Source organism: Lepidochelys kempii, chromosome 12 (genome assembly GCF_965140285.1).
Source record: "Lepidochelys kempii isolate rLepKem1 chromosome 12, rLepKem1.hap1, whole genome shotgun sequence".
In the NCBI taxonomy this organism is placed as follows: domain Eukaryota; kingdom Metazoa; phylum Chordata; order Testudines; family Cheloniidae; genus Lepidochelys; species Lepidochelys kempii.
The window spans coordinates 18,644,793-18,664,044 of record NC_136391.1 but is presented as its reverse complement, the minus strand read 5'-3'; the positions used below and the strand labels follow the sequence as shown (position 1 = coordinate 18,664,044).

Below are 19,252 nucleotides of genomic sequence, written 5' to 3'. Positions count from 1 at the left end.
TCTAGGTGATATTCAAACTAAGATTATGATGCAGAATGTCAGTGTAGTCTTTGGAGCTTCTGTATCATTACAACTGCGTGATTAGCTTTTGTATAAGAGCATGCCATTATATGATCAACATGAAGATCTTATAAAATTGTTTAACAATTTTATTTAATATAGTTTATTTTCCTTTGGGGTGAGCATTTGCACATTAAACCCCTTCTCTTTCAGAAAATCTCTAATATTTGGCGTCGACTTTTATAGCAGGACATAATTGGAGGCACAGTTTTGAAGACTAATGTAATTGTGGGCTTATTTTATCACAGTGATGTCTATCTACCTGACAGCATTTGCAACTCAGGTAATTGGACAACTAAGCGCTGTAAAGTAAAGCTGCAGTTATTTGCAGGCAGAAAAATGAAGGTGCAAAGTTGAGGCCAACTTTGAGGTCTCTTTGAAATTTAGAGACAAAATCTAAAATATTGCCATCAGATTTGTATGTGCATTGGTGAAAAATGCCTAAAACAGAATCTCAGGAAGCCCTGTAGCATGTGGAAACATTTTGCTTTACTCTAAGTCAAAAAATACAATAAAGCCTGATATCCATTGGTTAGGGATCTAGATTAGGGCAAGAGATTAATTCACTGTTTCATTTCTGAAGATTTGGATTCAAATGGAACCATAGTAACCATCACATCAGATCAGTGGTCCATCTAATCTAGTATACCACCTTTGACAGTGGCCAATAGCAGATACTCCAGAGAAAAGTACAAGAAACCTTGTATTTGGACAGTTATGGAATCATTTACCATAGTCTTATTTCCTAACCTTGTCAAACAAAGTGAAGATTACTTAACAACTTGTAGGATCAAGCCTTTTTAAGCCATAGCACAGATTTTTCCCATACTGCAGTATGCAATTACTTCCAATAAAGTCACAAACAAGTCACCACATTTCTTGTATATTTTGTGCTGTATCATGTCTAATGAGTCATAAATTTTAATAATGAATGTGCTAGAACAGTCCCTTCCAGAGAATCCTCTAATTCAGCTGTGTTACAAAGATGTTACTGACAAGATTACGTCTCCATGAGTATGGACACTAAATTCATTATTCCTGAAAATGGTAAGCCCTTGTCACAACTTGCTGTGAATTTGCTCTCCTTCTATATTGCAATTATTGTTGCTATCACATAGCAAGGAAGGGGAAAAAATAGAGCTAAATGTTTAGCATGTGCTTGTGTGTAAACTGCCCTATTTTTCATTCTGATCAAGGACTTGGAGGGTGGACCATTAGGTATCTGCTCCAGGGACCATCACTTCCCAGTGCCCACACCGTTTAAAAAGCAAAATACACGTCGTGTTTATACTCCGTTCTTTCATTTTAATATTTTTCTTCTGTTGTCCTCATTGTCACTTATCTCCACAGACCTTTGAAATCACTGCCATATTCCTGTATTTCAGTGCTAGCCAACAGTGCAGCTTCCCTCCAATCAGCATCTCACAATTATTTTTCATACATCTCTCTCCCTGCCATTACCCTAGGTACCAGTCCATGGTTTTCTGTTTCCATTACTAGGCTGAAACTGTAAGGTTGTTTTAATTTTTTGTTTTCTTTGGGCTGCCTTATGCTGTTGTGGGATCAGGTGGGACAGAGGACCCTGGAAACTACAAAGTTCACAGAGCTTCAGATTAATCTTCTGCTAGGTGGTAAAGATGATATATATGCCTGACTCATAGTACCTGGGATCCATGGATACCAGGCCCAGATATCCAGAGACATTTGAAAGCAGGGTTGGCATGTTCCATGCTGCTTACTTTAATAAAATATTTCCTTCTGCTGTTTACCCTACTGCTCCCACTTTTCCTTAGTGCTCTTATTTATGTACAAAACATACACTGACCCAAGGAGAAAGGCCTTACAGCTCATTTTGATGACGGCCACAGAGGAACTCTGAAAAGGAAGTGTCATTGTCAAGGTTCCTCCCCCACTCTGAACTCTAGGGTACAGATGTGGGGACCTGCATGAAAACCTCCTAAGCTTACTTTTACCAGCTTAGGTTAAAACTTCCCCAAGGTGCAAATTAATTTTATCCTTTGTCCTTGGAATATCCACTGCCACCACCAAACTCTAACTGGGTTTACTGGGAAACGTAGATTGGACACGTCTTTCCCCCCAGAATCCTCCCAACCCTTGCACCTCACTTCCTGGGAAGGGTTTGGTAAAAATCCCAATTTGCATAGGTGACCACAGACCCAAACCCTTGGATCTGAGAACAATGAAAAAGCTTTCAGTTTTCTTACAAGAAGACTTTTAATAGAAATAGAAGTAAATAGAAATAAAGGAATCACCCCTGTAAAATCAGGATGGTAGATACCTTACAGGGTAATTAGATTCAAAACATAGAGTATCCCTCTAGGCAAAACCTTAAGTTACAAAAAAGACACACAGACAGAAATAGTCATTCTATTCAGCACAGTTCTTTTCTCAGCCATTTAAAGAAATCATAATCTAACACATACCTAGCTAGATTACTTACTAAAAGTTCTAAGACTCCATTCCTGTTCTATCCTCGGCAAAAGCAGCATACCGACAGACACAGACCCTTTATTCCTCTCCCTCCTCCCAGCTTTTGAAAGTATCTTGTCTCCTCATTGGTCATTTTGGTCAGGTGCCAGCGAGGTTACCTTTAGCTTCTTAACACTTTACAGGTGAGAGGATTTTTCCTCTGGCCAGGAGGGATTTTAAAGGGGTTTACCCTTCCCTTTATATTTATGACAGTCATAGACAAGATTCCTAAACCTACAAAACCGTCCCTTGACCTGATTGGAAAGGAGCCTCAGATGGAAATCAAAGACAAAGCCATCCAAACTCATTTGCATTACAGGTACTTTAGTTCTTGTCCCTCCCCTTATTTTCCTTCAAGACAAATGAGGTAAGGGACAAGTATTAAAGTACTTGAGGCCTGGATAATTAAGGGCTATATGTACCATAACCAAAATCTTATACTGAGCACATTGGTTAGTTACAACCAATGCAGATCACAAAGAGAAGGCATTAACCATACACATGCTTATATAACAAATAAAAAGGTAGCTGTGTGTGCTGTATGGCTCTTAGATTTTGGATTAATTTGAAGGGAAGGACTTGTAGGAACAATTTAGGATGATTTAAGATGGAGTTGAAGAATTATTAAGGGCTGAACCGTGACATCTTTCAGAGGGTCTGAAACCCAGTGGAATCCACCAACTTCCTACGGTGGAAAAGTAAGACCCCAATTCAGTGAGGGGTATGTAAGCATATTGTTGTTTGTATTGTGGTAGCACCTACCAGCCCTAGTCATGGACTAGGGTCCCATTGTACTAGGTGCTGTACGAACACTGAACAAAAAATACAGGCCATGCCCCAAAGACTTTATGCCTAATTTTAAACATTCATGTAGTCCCATTATGCCATTAGAATTATCAATGTTTTGGGAAATGAAAGATAAAAACATTAGATTACCCCAATATTTTCATTGTATTGTGGACTGGATTATAATGCCCTTACTCATACTGAATGGTTCCTCAATGCACAAATATCCACATTGACTTCAGTGGGACTACTTGTGGTATAAGGTACTATTTATCATAAGTTACAGCATCACAATCTCACCCCATATTTCTCCATATTATTTTGTGGTGTATCATAGGCACTGACTCATGGGTACTCTGGGGCTGGAGCACCCAGGAGGAAAAAATGGGGGGTGCTGAGTATCCACTGGCAGCCCCCCTATCATTAGCTCCTCTCCACCCCCTCAGTGGGTCTTGCCTGCCGGCAGGCACTGCAAATCACTGCCTCCCCCTCCCTTCCTGCGCTGCCCACCACAGACAGCTGTTTCACGGTATGCAGGAGGCTGTGGGGGAGGAATAGGGTGAGAAGAGGCAGAGTAGGGATGGGAAGAGGCAGAGTGGGGTGGGGCCTTGGGGGAAGGGGTGGAGTGGGGGCAAGGCCTGGAGTGGGGGCAAGGCCTGGGTCAGAGCCAGGGGTCGAGCACCCTCTGGCACTTTGGAAAGTCGGCTCCTGTGTGTTGTATGTTATTCATGAGTCCCTTAGGATACATCTCCATGAGGATAAAAGCCGCAGCTGGCCCAGGTCAGCTGATTCAGGCTCACAGAGCTAAAAATTGCTGTGTAGATGCTTGGGCTGGGGTCTGAGCTCTGGGACCCTACACCCTCATGGGATCTCAGAGCTCGGGCTCCAGCCCGAGCCTGAACATCTACTCAGCAATTTTTGAGTCTGCAAGCCTGAAAAGGCTGACTTGAGCCACCCGCAGGTTTTTATCCCTGTGTAGACATGCCTTTAGAATGGAAGTGACTTCATGGCATGGGATTTTCTTTTGTGGGGTGCATTCTGCATATTGTGAAATATCAGTCACTTTAGGCACTGCTTAAGTAGCAAGGAGAAGAAAAGCTGTCCCCAGATGACAGCTGTAAATGGCAGTAAATGGCAGCTGCTCCAGGTTAATTAAGACACCTGGGGCCAATTAAGTTCTTTCCAGAAGGCAGGGAGGACAGCTAGGTTGATTGAACACCTGAAACCAGTCAGGGGCTGGCTGAAACTAGTTAAAAGCCCCCCAGTTAGTCAGGTGGGGGCACATGTCAGGAGTTGTAGAAGGAAGTTGCGCTGTTGGAGAGACTGAGCAGTACACGCCATATCAGGCACAAGGAAGGAGGCCCTGAGGTAAGGGTGAAGTGGATCTTGAGGAAGGGGGGGCTGCTCTGGGGAAGTAGCCCAGGGAATTGTACAATGTCCTGTTTCTAAAAAGTCAGCTACCATAGTTGATACTATTAGAGTCCCTGGGCTGGAGTCCAGAGTAGAGGGCGGGCCCAGGCTCCCCCCTTTGCCCCCTGATTAATCCCTGAGGCTGAGAGACAACAGAGACTGTGCAAGGGAGGATAGCTTCTCCTTACCTCCCTCACTGGCTTATGATGAAAATGGCTTAGTAGGCTGTGACCCTTGCCTCTAGAGAGAGAAGGGCTATGTGGAGGATCACAGTGAGCCTCTGAGGACAGTGAAATCCACCAGGAAATGCGGGACCCACAGAGACAAGGACAGAGCTTTGTTACACTTCTTTTAAAACTGTCTTTAAAAGCATAGGCACTGATTTTTAACCATATCAATTAAAAATGACATGGCACTTTGACCTATATAACATAGCCATTTTCTCAAATTTCACCCAGCAGACCCTTTATCGTGAGGAGGGGCAGCTGGGCCAAACCTGAATGATGCTACAACCCCATGCACTAGGTCAGAACACCTGGATCAGGGAGCTGGGCCCTGCCCTACATGACAGAAGCCATTGCTGCTGGGTGAGTGCAGAGTGGGCTCAGTCTCCAACACCCTTGTTCCCAGGGGCCTTCCTTCTGCGCCAGGTCGGGATTAGGGCTGTGATGCTATGGTGGAGGGTGAAGAAAGCATGATAATATGTGAAATACACAGGCATGATAACATGTGAAATTAGGAAACCAACAGGTATAACTGAAGGTATAATTATCCATTGCCCCTTCTGGTTGCAAAACTTGACTCTGCCACTGAGCAAGAGATAAAAGTATTGAAATATAAGTTTCGATGGATAAAATTTTATTTTTTCCAGTCTGGAATGATTAATAGATCACATGGAATATACAAGATAATTATCTTTACACCAAATGTGCCAACAAACCATATTTTATGCTTTGATTCAATACCTGTTCCATATTAAAGTGAAAGATATAATCAGCACTTACCCCATAAATTTCCAGTCTTTTCACTTCTAATTTTATAGTAAAGCTTTAAAAAATATTGTCTTGCATTTTCCAGTGTTTCATCATTTATCTATATTTTTATAGTCAGGTACAATATTGGACTGGTTTTAAATGATAGAATATGGTAGTGTAAAAATAGTACATTTCTGTAGTTTCCACTGGCTGGGTGCACTATGACACACACGCTTTATTTCCAGACTTCAAACCAGATGTGAAGTAAGCAATTAATTCATCTGGCATTTATTCTAGTTTAATCCTTAGTCTTTGTAGGTGATATTAAGTGACTTGTAGCGATATGTCTTTCAGCTAAAGGTCACAGTGTTAATTTCTAACCAGATCTTGTTGCTGGAAGTTAACATGGCAATCTAGTAATGTCTTTATTTCTAATTTATATCACACATCCATCTTCAATGATCACATGGCCAAAACAAAATATGTCTTCTATAATGCCACTTTGTTTGCTGCAGCCAAGAGTGATCCAAATGCAGAATGTGGTTTTTGTACAAGATCTTCGGGCTTGCCAAACTCAATTACCTGAAAGTCAGTAGGCAATAGATTGAACAAATGTCAAATAGGAAGCAAAAACACAAATGTTTTTGAGTTTCTCACTATATAAAACTTCTTTGGGTGAGGATACAACCATATATTATGGGCCTATTAAAAGAGTGGGTGAGGAAGGGTCTGTGGGTTATGTGCAGGAAGTCTAACTAAATTATCATGATGGTCCCTTCTGGCCTTAAAGTATATTCCATATAAAGTAATAATGGCAGTATAAATTTGCTACAGACCACCAGCACTAGAGAAGAGTGAGAGGAAAACATTTATGAACCCACTTATGATACTCTGAACCTCAGTGCCTCATACTCATGGGAAATTATGACTACCCAGAATTCTATAAGATAATAAACAGAGCCACAAATGCATCAGCAGAGACATTTCTATATTACTTAAAAGACATCTTCTTAGCTGGTGAGGGATGGGGGCATGGTCAGAGAGCTGCTAAGCTCCAGTTGATTACTGGCTGATGTAATGATTTTGTAGAGACCATTTCCAGCTAGCATAACTCTGAGACTCTTCTAAGTGGCACTGGTTCTCTGATCAAGGGGTGCAAAGGTCACAAATTCAATCTTTCCTTCCCCATCAAGATCTGTGCCAACAAGGATCAGAGTCAAAGGCATCACTTTACGGAACAGTTAGATAAAAGTCTATGCAACTCTGCTGTGACTATATCCAGAATATTGCATTCAGTTCTAGGCACCTAATTGCCAAAATGCTATTAACAAATAGGGAGTTCAGAGAAGAGCAACAAAAATGTTTAGGCAGCTGGAGGGACTGAGGACTTGTCTACACAGGAGAGTTTTTCCAGTTCTACCAATATAGTTAAACTGATATAACTCTCCACGTGGACACACTCATTCCAGAATAAGAGTGGTGTTTTTCAGCTTAGTTTAAACCCCTTCATAAGCAATATAAGCTAAAGCAAAAAAAGCCCTCTTATACCAGAATAAGTATATCAGTTTAAATTCATGTCAGTTTATACCAATGTAACTTTCCTGAGTAGAAGAGCCCTGATTTATAAGAAAAAGGATCAAAGGCTCAATCCTGCAAGGTGCTGAGTTACTCTGGCTCTGATCCAGCAAAGAATTTAAGTATGTACCAATGGGACCACATGTTCTTAACGTTAAACTTAATTTATTTGTTGGATTGGGGCAGAATGTTCAGCACATTACAGAACTGATCCCCGAAAAAGTTAAATATAGCCTGGCTGAGCAATAATGAAAGGAAATATGGGAGGACCATGGCAAAAGTCTAAATATTTGAAGGGTGTAAACACTAACGATGAAGAGAATGTGTTGGATGGTTTGGAGTCTGAAAGGGAACAATGGGAAGAAATTAAGAAGAAATTTAAGGAAAAGCTTCCATGAAATGAGATCTATTAGGCAGTAGAAAAGTTTTTCCCAAAGTAGTAGTAGTAGTGAAAGCCCCATTGTTTCAGGCATTTTAAAGTAGACCAGACATAGCACTAGTAAATGTACAATAGGGAATAAATGTACAGTGGCAGAGTGATGGATTAGATGATCTAATAGGTCTTTTCCCTTTCTAACTTCTTTGATACTGTACCTTTCCATTGTCCATAACCAGAATATGGTCACACTCGAGAACAGTGTTTATGCGATGCGCAATGGTTAAGACTGTGCAGTCCTTGAATGCTTCTCTGATTGTGCACTGAATTAGTGCATCAGTTTCAGAATCAATTGAGGCTGTAGCTTCATCAAGAAGTATGATCTGTTGAGGGGAAAAAACTTTTAAACATACAATATGTATTTTTAAAAAAAATCTTTACACCTTACAATGCTTTTATACATGAATAAACGGGAACATATATTAAAAATGGCATTTATAAAGTTAGATATTTATTTTATAATGCTTATTTTTAAGAATCAGATTAGACCAAAAAAATGAAAATCTGATTATTAAATTCTCATCACTGGGGTTTGTTTGAGAATTTGCAAGGCGGGGAGATTTTGATTTGAGCCCTAATCCTGTAAATACTTATATGCATGCTTACAACTACTCCTGTTACAACTACTCATGTGAGGAAAATTAAGCACGTTTGTGTGCGTAGGATTGGGGTGCAAATCAAATACTCCCTACACTCCAGATTCTCAGAAGAAAGCCCAGTGGTGGTGTGAATTTTCTCTTTTTTTCATGTTCTATTTGTATTGTTAAAATAAGCATTTTAAAGATTTCTCCCATACTGACTTCAGTGGGACTACTCATATGCATAAAAGTTAAGCATGTGGTCTTTGTAGGATTAGGGCCTTGATTTGTAATATGTTTCTGCTACTTGCTGGTGGTATGTACAGCAAGGAGCAGGGGGAATGTGCTGATGTTCTGGATTTAGTAATGATTTAGGTATTATTTTTAACTAATGGCAAAGCCAATTACAGCTTGGGCTAGACATTCTTTTATGTCTTTTGAAATCTAAATGAATAAATATTCATTTTAATCATTGGATGCCACAGTTACAAACTGTAATTTCCACAAAGTGGGGAAATTTTAAGCATATTGGTCATCTAAGCAATAGCACCATCTTCCTCTTCAGTCATGTATGAAAATGAAAAACACCAAAAGTTAGTGATCTCATTCTTGTATTTCAGTATTATTTAGATAGTTCATCCTCTAACACAAATAAGACTATACCCAGAAACAAAAGTAAGTACAGGGCTGTGACAGAATATACCCTGTGTTCACACCATACACACTATTGTAATAATCTTTGTACAAAGTATGCCTTGTAAGGTATCATTTGAAAACTCATAATTTGCTGTTCAGTATCGTCCTGCTCAAATGTGTCGCAAAATGGTATGTAGAATTGTAAAATTTCCCTGTATGGTGTTATTAACACGTTCCAAACCCCAGCCCTGCCCAAACAGAAGGCGGCAAACAGGTCTGTCCTAAACAAAGGAATGTATGCTTGCTGTAATTTGCATTTAAGCAGTAAACAGTCATCAAGCAAGAAGGGAAACAAAGAAAGCTCAAACAGATGTGGGCGGGGGGGGAAACAGCAGAGAACATCGTTCCACATAGACTCTTTGTGTTCTAGTGCCCAGCTGGAAATATTTTTCAAGAGGGGGACTGAAACCGTAAAGGAGGGACAAACACCCCAAGGCATCCCTCTCTCCCTGCCCATCACATTCATTGCACCTGATGTGACAAAGGAAGCATTTGTTGGACTCTAGGGAAGGGGTCCTGACATACAGTTTGGTCAGTAAGACTGCTGAAAGTATGTGGTGAGAAACTTTGCTTGAATCTGATACAGTTTGTTAAGTTAGGTATTAGTAAATGTCTTTTCTTTATTCTTCTTGTAACCATTTCTGACTTATGCCTCATTTTTTGGACTCACTTAAAACAAGTTTATTAACTACAAAGAGAGAGATTTTATCTAATCTAATGTGTTCAAGTGGAAGTGTCTGGGTAACTCCATTTGGGATGACAAGTTGTGTGCATATTATTCTCTTAAAGGAGAATAATACTGCCCAGACCTCTTCTAGACAGTACAAAATATTTTAAGTACTGTCTAGAAGAGGTCTGGGCAGTACAGGACATACATTTCTGGGGGAAATCTGGGACAGGGGGAGTGTTGGGGGTCACCCTGAAGTACAGCCAAGGCTGGTAAGAGCCGGAGTGTAATCCAAGTGTGGCTGGCAGGCTGCAATTACATACAGACACACAGGGGGTGGTTTGCATGCTGGAAGGCTGTTTGTGAGTGGCCCAAGTGGGAGCTACTTGAGCAAGGCATTGTAAGGCCTCCCCAGGTTGCAGGGCAGGGGTGACACAGTCCCTCACTGGTCTGGATTGTACCCTGGTATGTCACAGGGGCCAGTTGTGTTTGTTTGTCAGGAGAGGTTTAGGTCCTAAATCCTTCTCTCATTGAAGCCATTGGCAAAACTCTCTGGGTGACTCCAAGTGGAGGAAGATTGGGTCCTAGAAGAGCAAATTATGGTCCATATTGTATGAAGTGTTGAGGAAAATTTAAACTTGAGTTACAGGACAGAAAAGATAGGACACTTGCAAAGAGAACTCTAGGAGGCAGAAAAGAGGTGGTCTTATTAATGGAACACAGCAGAAGTTTTATATGTATCATCTAATATGTACCTGACTTTTTGGGGGGGGGGGGGGTTCTGACTTAACTTTAAGAGCTCATGTATATGGATGTAATTTCTTAAATGGCAAACATGATCCTGGTATGGGTGGGTCCTGTGATCCTTACTCACATTGAATAGTACCTTACTCCATGAATAGTCCCATTTTATTTCCGTGGGGCTAGATTAAGATGGAATCTAGCTCCTATCTAGGTGCTTGAATTGCACAGTGTGTGCCTTCAAAATTACAAATGTAGGTTTAAAGAGGAGGTTGAAGCCCTTTGGAAATGGGGCCCACTACATGAAAACACAAAATCCATATTTGAGACCATCCTGATACAGTAGCAGGCTTGAAAGGGTTTGCCAGAGCTGGAAATTTATAATTTTAAAAATATTTTGAAAGTTTTACTGGGGGAGGTGAGGAGAGAAACAGTGGATCCTTGGAACTTTTTTTCTGATGGTTTAGGCGATTGTGGAGGAATGAGAAACCTATTATAAACTAACACCACATATCTTGTAGCATTAAAAATGAGTCCAGATATTTGTATAGAGCAGTGCCAAGTGACAATATATGCGTGGATTTATTAAAATGAAAGGTACTCAAGATCTTGAGGCTTATACATTAATAAGGATTTACTGATCCAACCCTCATTGATATTCATGGTCTTTCCACTGAGTAGAAACTGGATTGGGCCCTTGCTGAAAATTGGCAGGAAGCAAGTCCCCATTGTCATGTTTATGCTCAAATATGCAAGTTAAAGCCAAACAGAAGCTTTTATGGTTTTACAGACAGGTGTAGGGACTTGTTTGTTACTGCTTTATTGCCTTATAGATTATACAGTGTCAACACCTGAAGAGTAGCCTGATGTAACCAGGCTACAGGTTAGTTTCCTGAGAACACTGGGAAACCCAAACTCCCATTATGGATTAGTTCCTCTCAGGAACCAGTTTTCATGGTCTCTCTTGGAAGTTTTAAGCCTTCATTCCAAATAAGTTTGGAAGTACATATTTGAGCATTAAAAATATTTGTAGGGGTGTGCTCCTCTGGGAAGAGAGAATCCCTGCAGACATAGCCCTCTTTTGAAGTTTAAACATTTCATTTTCACTTGAAAAAGCATAGCTGAGCAATAGGCAAATCTCAAATATGCTTTGCCAAGCAAAAGACAAAAGGTTAGAGACTCAGCTGGTATAAATCAGCATAGCTTCATTGAGGTCAGTGGATTTATATCAGCTGATGATCAGGCTTCATGATTGTATAGATTCAAAAGTGACCACAGGCTTCCTGTGCTCATAGTGTTATTAACTAGTAGGACAACAGAACTTTGTGACTTCAAATTGCCAAAAGCAGCAATTAAAGTGAGCAGGAGACGGTGTTAGTATGAGATGTATATATTGTTGGAAAATGAAGAATATGGATGTTCAACATTAACTGCAGTAGATGTTTAGTATTTAATATGACACGATATAGGTTAATTTATGGGGAATCTAAAAGGTGGAAAAGATTTGGATCAAATACAGCAAATAAGAAAGTTGAAAAATATATTTCAATTAAGTTGACTTTACTCATAAGCTAGTCACAAAACTGAGAACAAACATATGTTGGTTTCTTTGTAGGTTTCACCTTTTCCCCCTCTTTGTTAGATGGAAAAAAACTTATTGCAACTCTTATGTATTCAGGACCACTGCTGAAAGTATCAGAATCTCTCCCATTACTTACTTTTGAATTTCGAAGGAGAGCTCTTGCCATACAAAGCAGCTGTCTTTCCCCTAATGAGAAGTTTTCTCCATTTTCAACAACTTCTGCCTGTAATTTTCCTGGGAGTTTCAATATCTAGAATACAAAGAAAACGACACAATGACTATACATATTAGGCAATAATATACTCCTCTACCCCGATATAATGCGACCCGATATAACATGAATTTGGATATAACGCAGCAAAGCAGTGCTCCTGAGGGGCGGGGCTGCACGTTTCGGCAGATCAGCGTGTCTGGCTCTGACACACTGCTCTGAGTGGCGTGTTAAGGGTGCAGGGCCAGGGCCGAGGGATTGGATAAGGGGCAGAGGGTCTCGGGGGCTGGGGACGGGCAGGGCCTCCCCCCCCCAAAAGGGTCTGGGAGGCAGGAACTGTGGGGGGGCACTTGTGGGGGCCCTGCAGGCCCAGAGTGGCCCAGGTGATTAGCGGGGGGTTGGGAGCAGCCCGCTCCGCTTCCCTTGCCCCGCCCCAGCCATGTCACTTGGGGGCGGGGGTTTGGGGGAAGGGATTCACCCCCACACACACTCACCGGTGGTGTCCTTTCCCCAATCTCCCCGCACTCACTGGTGGCGGGAAGCGGAGCACTGTGTCTGGGAGCTGGCGGAGTGGAGCAGGCTGGGGCTCCGCTTCCTGCTGCTGCTGGTGAGTGCCTGTCAGGGGTGTGGATAGGGGTCGGAGCAGTCAAGGGACAGGGAGCGGGGGGGTGGGTAGGGGGTGGGGTGGGGTCCTGGGGGTGATTAGGGATGGGGGGGTCTCTGGAGGGGGTCATCAGGGGACAAGGAGCAGGGGGGGCTAAAGCAAGTTCGATATAACATCGTTTCACCTATAACACGGTAAGAATTTTTGACTCCCGAGGACCGCGTTATATTAGGGTAGAGATGTATATTGATTGTGCATGGTCATACATTTATCAGGATGTTATATTTTCTATGATTGTTAAAAAGAGTGTTGTACATTTCAAATAACATTCTGCCATTATAACATCAAAAAGGGAAGCAATGCGGTAAGTAGACATTATTCACAACTGATGAGATTATATATTAATGCCTCACTATTATTAATGCCATAACAATCTAACATGATAAATTATATGTAGTACCAAACAGTAAATGACTTTCCATTTATTATCTTTATCAGAAAATGAATTATGATCAAACCCCCAAAAACGTACAGTCTCTTTCATAAATGTTCTTTCCAGAGCTTTCCAGATCCGATCATCTGTATAGTTACCAAAAGGATCTAGGTTGTACCTGACAGGCAAAAATTAAAATTATTTTTTTTTAAATAAAACACAATATAGTACAACAATACTTTGTAAATTACTATTACAAGTCACTTTAAACATGAAATATTTTGGCTGAACGGCCAAAGAACTTATCTCTGTACTTTAATTTTTATAATGCATGTTTTCAATAATTTTTCATGCATTGTTTTCCTGTATTCTGAGCTCTTAGCTGGTTTGAGGGAAAAATCAGTTTGTCCTGTTGATAGTGATACTTCTGGATTCATGATTATTCCATAGAACATGTTGATATTATAATAAAAATATAGTAGCTATATTCAGGGTTTCAGTGATACTGCTAATATGATCTAATGCCTTCTCTTCTCACCCAAGTGAGGCTTTTATTAAGGAATGTTGGTGAACAAGCTTAGGCAGCATATTCCAACACCAAAGAGAAGCATGAAAGATTGCACGGAAGATATTGTAAAAGAAGATGAAGGCGTTATGAAGGCTGAGTGGAGACAAGGGTGCAAGGGTAGTGTAGACCTGGTTGAAGATGTAGGCAAGCACGGTCTGACAAAGGGCTATGAAGGCAAGTACAAGAAGGTGAGCATGAAGAACAGCACAATGGGAAGCCAGGAAAATAATGCAAAGAAGGGGATGATGTGATTGAAGTGACAGACAGAGAGATGACTTTGACAGCAACATTTTGGATAAATTGGATAGGGACAAGGGAGAGTGGTGGCATCAAGTTTAATGAGTAATGGAGGTAGTGGAGAGGGTCTAGAATGAAGAATAATGAGCTCAGCTTTGCCCACATTAAGTTTGAGATGATGGTGAGCCATTCAAGCTGACGTATCTGAGACATAATGAATTCTGCTCCTATGAAGATGAGAGATTTTTAGAGGTTAGTTCCCTCCCATTCACAAACCATTTTCAATATTGATAAACTGAGAAATTTCAGATGTTCTGTGTATATTTTATGAAACTATTATCAAAAATTTGATTCTGTGAGAATTTCTGGACTTGAACACAGGTGATCTGGGTTCAATTCCCAGGGCTGTCACAGACTTCTTGTGAACCTTGGCAAGTCACTTAGGATATGTCTACACAGCAGCTGAGAGGTGCAGTTACCTCCATGGTAGACACACATGCACTAGTTCTGCTTGAGAGGGCACCTAAGAATACAGTGTGGTCCCAGCAGCTTGGACTAGCTGCCAGAGTACAGTCTCCCCCAACCTCCTGGGTAAGGACGTGCGTGGTTAGGCTGAGTCATCACCCATGCTGCTGTGGCTTTACTGCTGTTTTTAGATGCTAGCTAGAGCAGAGCTACTGCCTCTATATCTACTTGTGCTGGGAATCGCACTCTCAACTGCTGTGTAGACATACCCTTAGCCTACCTGCATCCCAGTTCCTCATCTGTAAAAAGGGAATAATAATACTTAATTTATCCCACCTTTGTCTGTTTATACTGTAAGCTTTTCTTACTATGTGCATGTATAGCATAAGGGGTTTGGATCTCAAGGCTTCTCAGTGCTACTGTAATGAAAATTAATAATAATTACTAATAATCAGTTGTAACACAAACCAAAATGCCTCACTTTATGATTTAATGAGATTTCACTTCACAACAAACGTTAATTTACAATTGTAGGAACAACTACCTTACTGTACCTACAAACAGAACAGGATCTTGAGGAATAACAGAAAGCTTTGTTCTTAGATTTTCCAAACTAATAGTACAGATATCAACATCGTCAATTAGGATAGTACCAGCAGTTGGTTCTACTAGTCGAAAGAGTGCAACTCCTAATGATGATTTTCCTGTAGGGGATAAAAAAAAATATTATTCAGATAAACTTTGACTTTTATAAACAATGATGTAAAGTGCATTTTAGTCTCCCTGGAAAGTTCCAGGTTTGATATATGTGTGATCTGAACTCTGTTTTACTCACAGATAAGTTATAGTACAGTTCTCAGCCATGCAAGTTGCAAAAATGTAGTTTTCTGTACCGCTTCAATGTGTCTCAACACTTATACAAAGTGATCACTTTGAAGGTGAGAGGTAAGTTCATTCTCCATTCTTATTCATTTTTGGGCTCTCTGCTGAATGTGTTAACAAGTTTGCCAACAATGTTAATTATAAATGAAGGATACTTACTTGTAACCAGAGTTCTTCCAGAAGACCCTGTATATACCCATTTATGGGTAGTGTGCCACCTGGTGATGCCTAATGACAGAACCTTCTCCAAATAGTGTCCCTAGCGTACACATGTGCCGCCATCTCAGCATCCTCAAATGTTTTAAGGGTAATCTATACGAGGTGGTGGTGTGCCCCCTTCCACCTTGGTTCCTTCCACCACTAACCCGGAGAACCAAGGTAAGATCTGAGAAAGAGGGGAAGGTTACTTACTTGTACCCAAGTTGTGGTATGAATATGCAGAGTTGTCTTGAAGAGTTGTCTTCAATTACAAGTAGCCAACCTTCACTTCTTCTTTGAGTGACTTTGCATATTCATACTTATGAGTAATTTGGCACGCAGTGCAGAAATTTCAGGAAGAGGGAACAGAGGCCTAATCAAATAATGATTGAAGCATGGCTCTACTAAGTCTGGTATCTGCTCTTGAAGCAAAATCCAAAGCATAATTTTTGCTAAAAGTACAATAGACTGACCTCGAAGTAGCAGCTTAGTAGATTTCTCCAATAGGAACATGTTTAAGGCATGTTAAGAGATGTTACCATTGCTCTAGTAGAATGATACTTCCCAATAGCAGGCACAGGAACTGCCACTAATGTATAACATTCAGTTATATATTGTTTAACTGTTCCGGATATAGTCTGAATAGATACACTATTACCCGTATGATTCTTAGCGTAAGAGACAAATAACCTAGATGACTTTCTAAAACTCTTTGTTCTATTTAAATAATGTGCCGGAATCCTTCTAGCATCTAAGGTATGTAACTCCAATTCCCTTTCATTAGCATGTGGTTTAAAGGGGAAAAATTAATAGTTTGATGGGTAATTCAGATGCTATTTTTGTAGAAACTTAGGGTCAGTTCTAAGAACCACCTTGTCCGTATGAAAAATAGTAAATGATGCAACTGCCATCAGAGCAGACTTTTTGATGCCCTAGATCTGTCAGTAGGGAGATTGTGGAGTTGATATGAAGTAGCAGGCCCTCACATGAAGAAGACTTCAGCAGCCAGTTGTCCAAATATAGGTAAACAAACATACCCTGCTTTCTTTAATGCACTGCTACTACAGAGAGCCACTTTGTAAAGACTCTTGGTGCTGTAGAAAGGCCAAACAGCAGGACCTTGTACTGGAAATGTTGCTGGGCCATAACAAAACAAAGGCTCAGCTGGATTGAAACATTAAAAACCAGAACTTCCAAATGTACTTGTTCAGTTTTCTGAGATCTAAAATTGAAGAGAATCCCACATCTTTTCTTGTACCAGGAAGTATCTTGAATAAAACCCGGACACCAAAGATGTTTGGGTATCTCTTTGACAACACCTAGTAGAAGCAGTTTTTGAACCTGTGATAGAAGAATAGCCTCATGAGACAGTTCTCTGTAAAGGGAAGAGTAGGGAGAATTGAAAGAGGGTAGTTTTTTTTATTTATATGGCATACCTCTCCTCAGTGATTTCTAGAACCCACTTGTCTGATGTAATAAGCCTCCAGTTGTTGATGAAAATGGCTAGCCTGTCTCCAAATGAAGGGAGGGAGGGATTGTCACTTATTGGTTCCTGACTCTCGCTCCTCACATCAAATCTCAGGCCTGGTGTTCAAGGAAGATAAAGAGGAGGGAGCAGATTGTTTTGTCTCTGGTGTGTATCTAAAATACTTCTTGTGCTTGCTCTGAGATGAAAACAAAGCTTACTGATGTGGACATCTGTGATTTGAGGAAAAATAAGCAAATAACTGAGGTAAAATTGTCTCTGATAATGGAAACAAGGAGTGTATGGTTTCTTTCTGAACCAGGGATAGTGACCCAGTGAACAAGCAGTGGATTTGCTATCTGTTAATTTTTCCAAAAATTCATCAGTCTTATTGCCTCTCAAAAGGAAGAGGGGTATTTAATTTGGTATCCACAGCCAATGAAGAGGCACAAAGCCAAAAAGGTCTCCTTAAGGTGCCAGTGCTCTAGTGGAAAAGTGAGAAGCATCAGCTGAAGCCCTGAGAGCATGCTTCACATTTTGTCCCTTCATCAAAATAACATTTGCCAGCCTTCTCTTATTGTCTGGCAATGCCTGAACAAACACAGATGCCATGACCACCTGGTAATTAGACATCCTAATACCAAGAGAAGAGGGGGGGAAAAACTTTCTTCCCCTCTCTGTAAAGAGTCTAATGGGCCTAATTGGACATAAACTTATTACTAGCAGAGCCACCACAGTAAATTAGGCAGAGGGTGAGTGTGACAGTAAGAAAACCCCAAGTCCTGGGGTATCTCATACAATTATCTGCTTTTTCAGAAATACATTGACTGGAAGCAGGGGTTGCCCAAACAGTCCTAGTCGGCTGCAAGAGAGCATCCACTATCGGCAACCACATCCTATTCCAGAAGGCAGTCTCAAGAATGTCCAATACTGGGTGGAAGGTTTTCTCCATAGCCACAGAAGGTAAGTTCAATGTGGATGCCATGTGGTCCATGAGGTCATGAAACTGCAAAGCATCCTCAGAAGAGACAATGCAGAAGCAATGCTCATCAGGTGACAAGTGACATCAAAGTCTGTATCCATCTGCTCTTGTTCTAAAAGAGGAGCTATCTCTGTCTTCCTCTTTAGAAAACGTGTCAGGCACAACTATCAGAGCTGAAGATAGATCTAGTGGAACCAGATCCAAGGGTTGCTCAGCTACTGGATCCTTTTCTGCTGAAACATCACCTCTCCATCCATAAAGAGGATGACTCAAAACGTTCTGTGGTGGAACCCAACCAGGATTGCCAGTACCTCCAGTAGCTGGGATGTGGAAAGATGCCCATAGGAGGCAGAACAACATTGGAGTGGGGAATCAGGTTTCTTAATTCTTCATCTGCCTCCTCCACCTGATGATCTAACCTCAGATCTGCCATGGACCTCACAGAAGACAGCAACAGAACTGGAGGGTGAAGAGCAATAGAAGGTGAGAAAGTTCTGCTTTGGGACCCTGTTGAAGTCCTCGGAGGAAAAGGCACAAATGGATCCAGAGAAAGACTAACAATCTCCTCTGCTCTTCTCCTTTTTCAGATGAAGAGGAAGCAGAACACTGAACCGAACAAGTCATCTGCCTCTCACTTAGATACGAGGAATGCTCAGATGCAGGATTGTTCACTTCAGCCACCACAGTGAGACCTCTTTGGATTAAAGGATGATTCCAGAACAGCAGCGAGGAAATAGCTGGTCTCACAGACCTACAGAGTACCAGATCCAGCAAAATACTCAGTTCCACACCTCTGGTCTTTGAAGTTGAAAGTGGAACCAACTTGGGCTTCAGAGATGGAACTGCAGAGGCCATGTCAGAATCAGATGGATCCATCAGCTAGAGCCCTGAAATTGACCAGAAAGCCAGTTCCCCACCTGGGCTTCTGCCAGGTCTTCACTCCAAACTTTCTGCCACCCAGACTCCTGGCTTCAGCTGCTCCCTGGGTCTCAGCTCCCCGCAAGGAGCACAGCAGCCGCCTGGACTCCAGGCAGGATCTTCCTGCTGGAGGCGAGAAGCCCCAGGGGGCCAGCTAGGCTCCCAGTGGGGAGTGGTGGGGAACTGAGCGCCCTGGCCTTCAGCCCTCCACAGTGCACCTTTTTAGTCGGTGGAAGTGCTCATCGTAAGGATGTGCACCACTGACCAAAGGAGGGTAGTGTGGACATCAGACAC

At 41.4% G+C, this 19,252-nt stretch overlaps 1 protein-coding gene across 9 annotated transcripts in view; it reads right to left on the bottom strand.

Annotated features, from left to right (window-relative positions):
* ABCC12 (ATP binding cassette subfamily C member 12) overlaps positions 1-19,252 on the bottom strand; it is a 127,494-nt gene that overhangs the window by 6,855 nt on the left and 101,387 nt on the right. For 5 of the 9 annotated variants that reach the window (XM_073307711.2, XM_078848099.1, XM_073307714.2 and 2 more), the window contains 5 exons: positions 15,058-15,217; positions 13,343-13,421; positions 12,132-12,245; positions 7,890-8,054; positions 4,266-6,302 (listed from right to left, as the gene is read on the bottom strand). In XM_073307711.2, the coding sequence (XP_073163812.1) occupies positions 6,210-6,302; positions 7,890-8,054; positions 12,132-12,245; positions 13,343-13,421; positions 15,058-15,217 (611 nt within the window). In that variant the 3' untranslated portion in view covers positions 4,266-6,209. Of the gene's footprint in view, positions 1-4,265; positions 6,303-7,889; positions 8,055-12,131; positions 12,246-13,342; positions 13,422-15,057; positions 15,218-19,252 lie in introns of those variants that run through there. The other 4 variants (XM_073307716.2, XM_073307712.2, XR_012154481.2 and 1 more) reach the window with 4 other exon arrangements.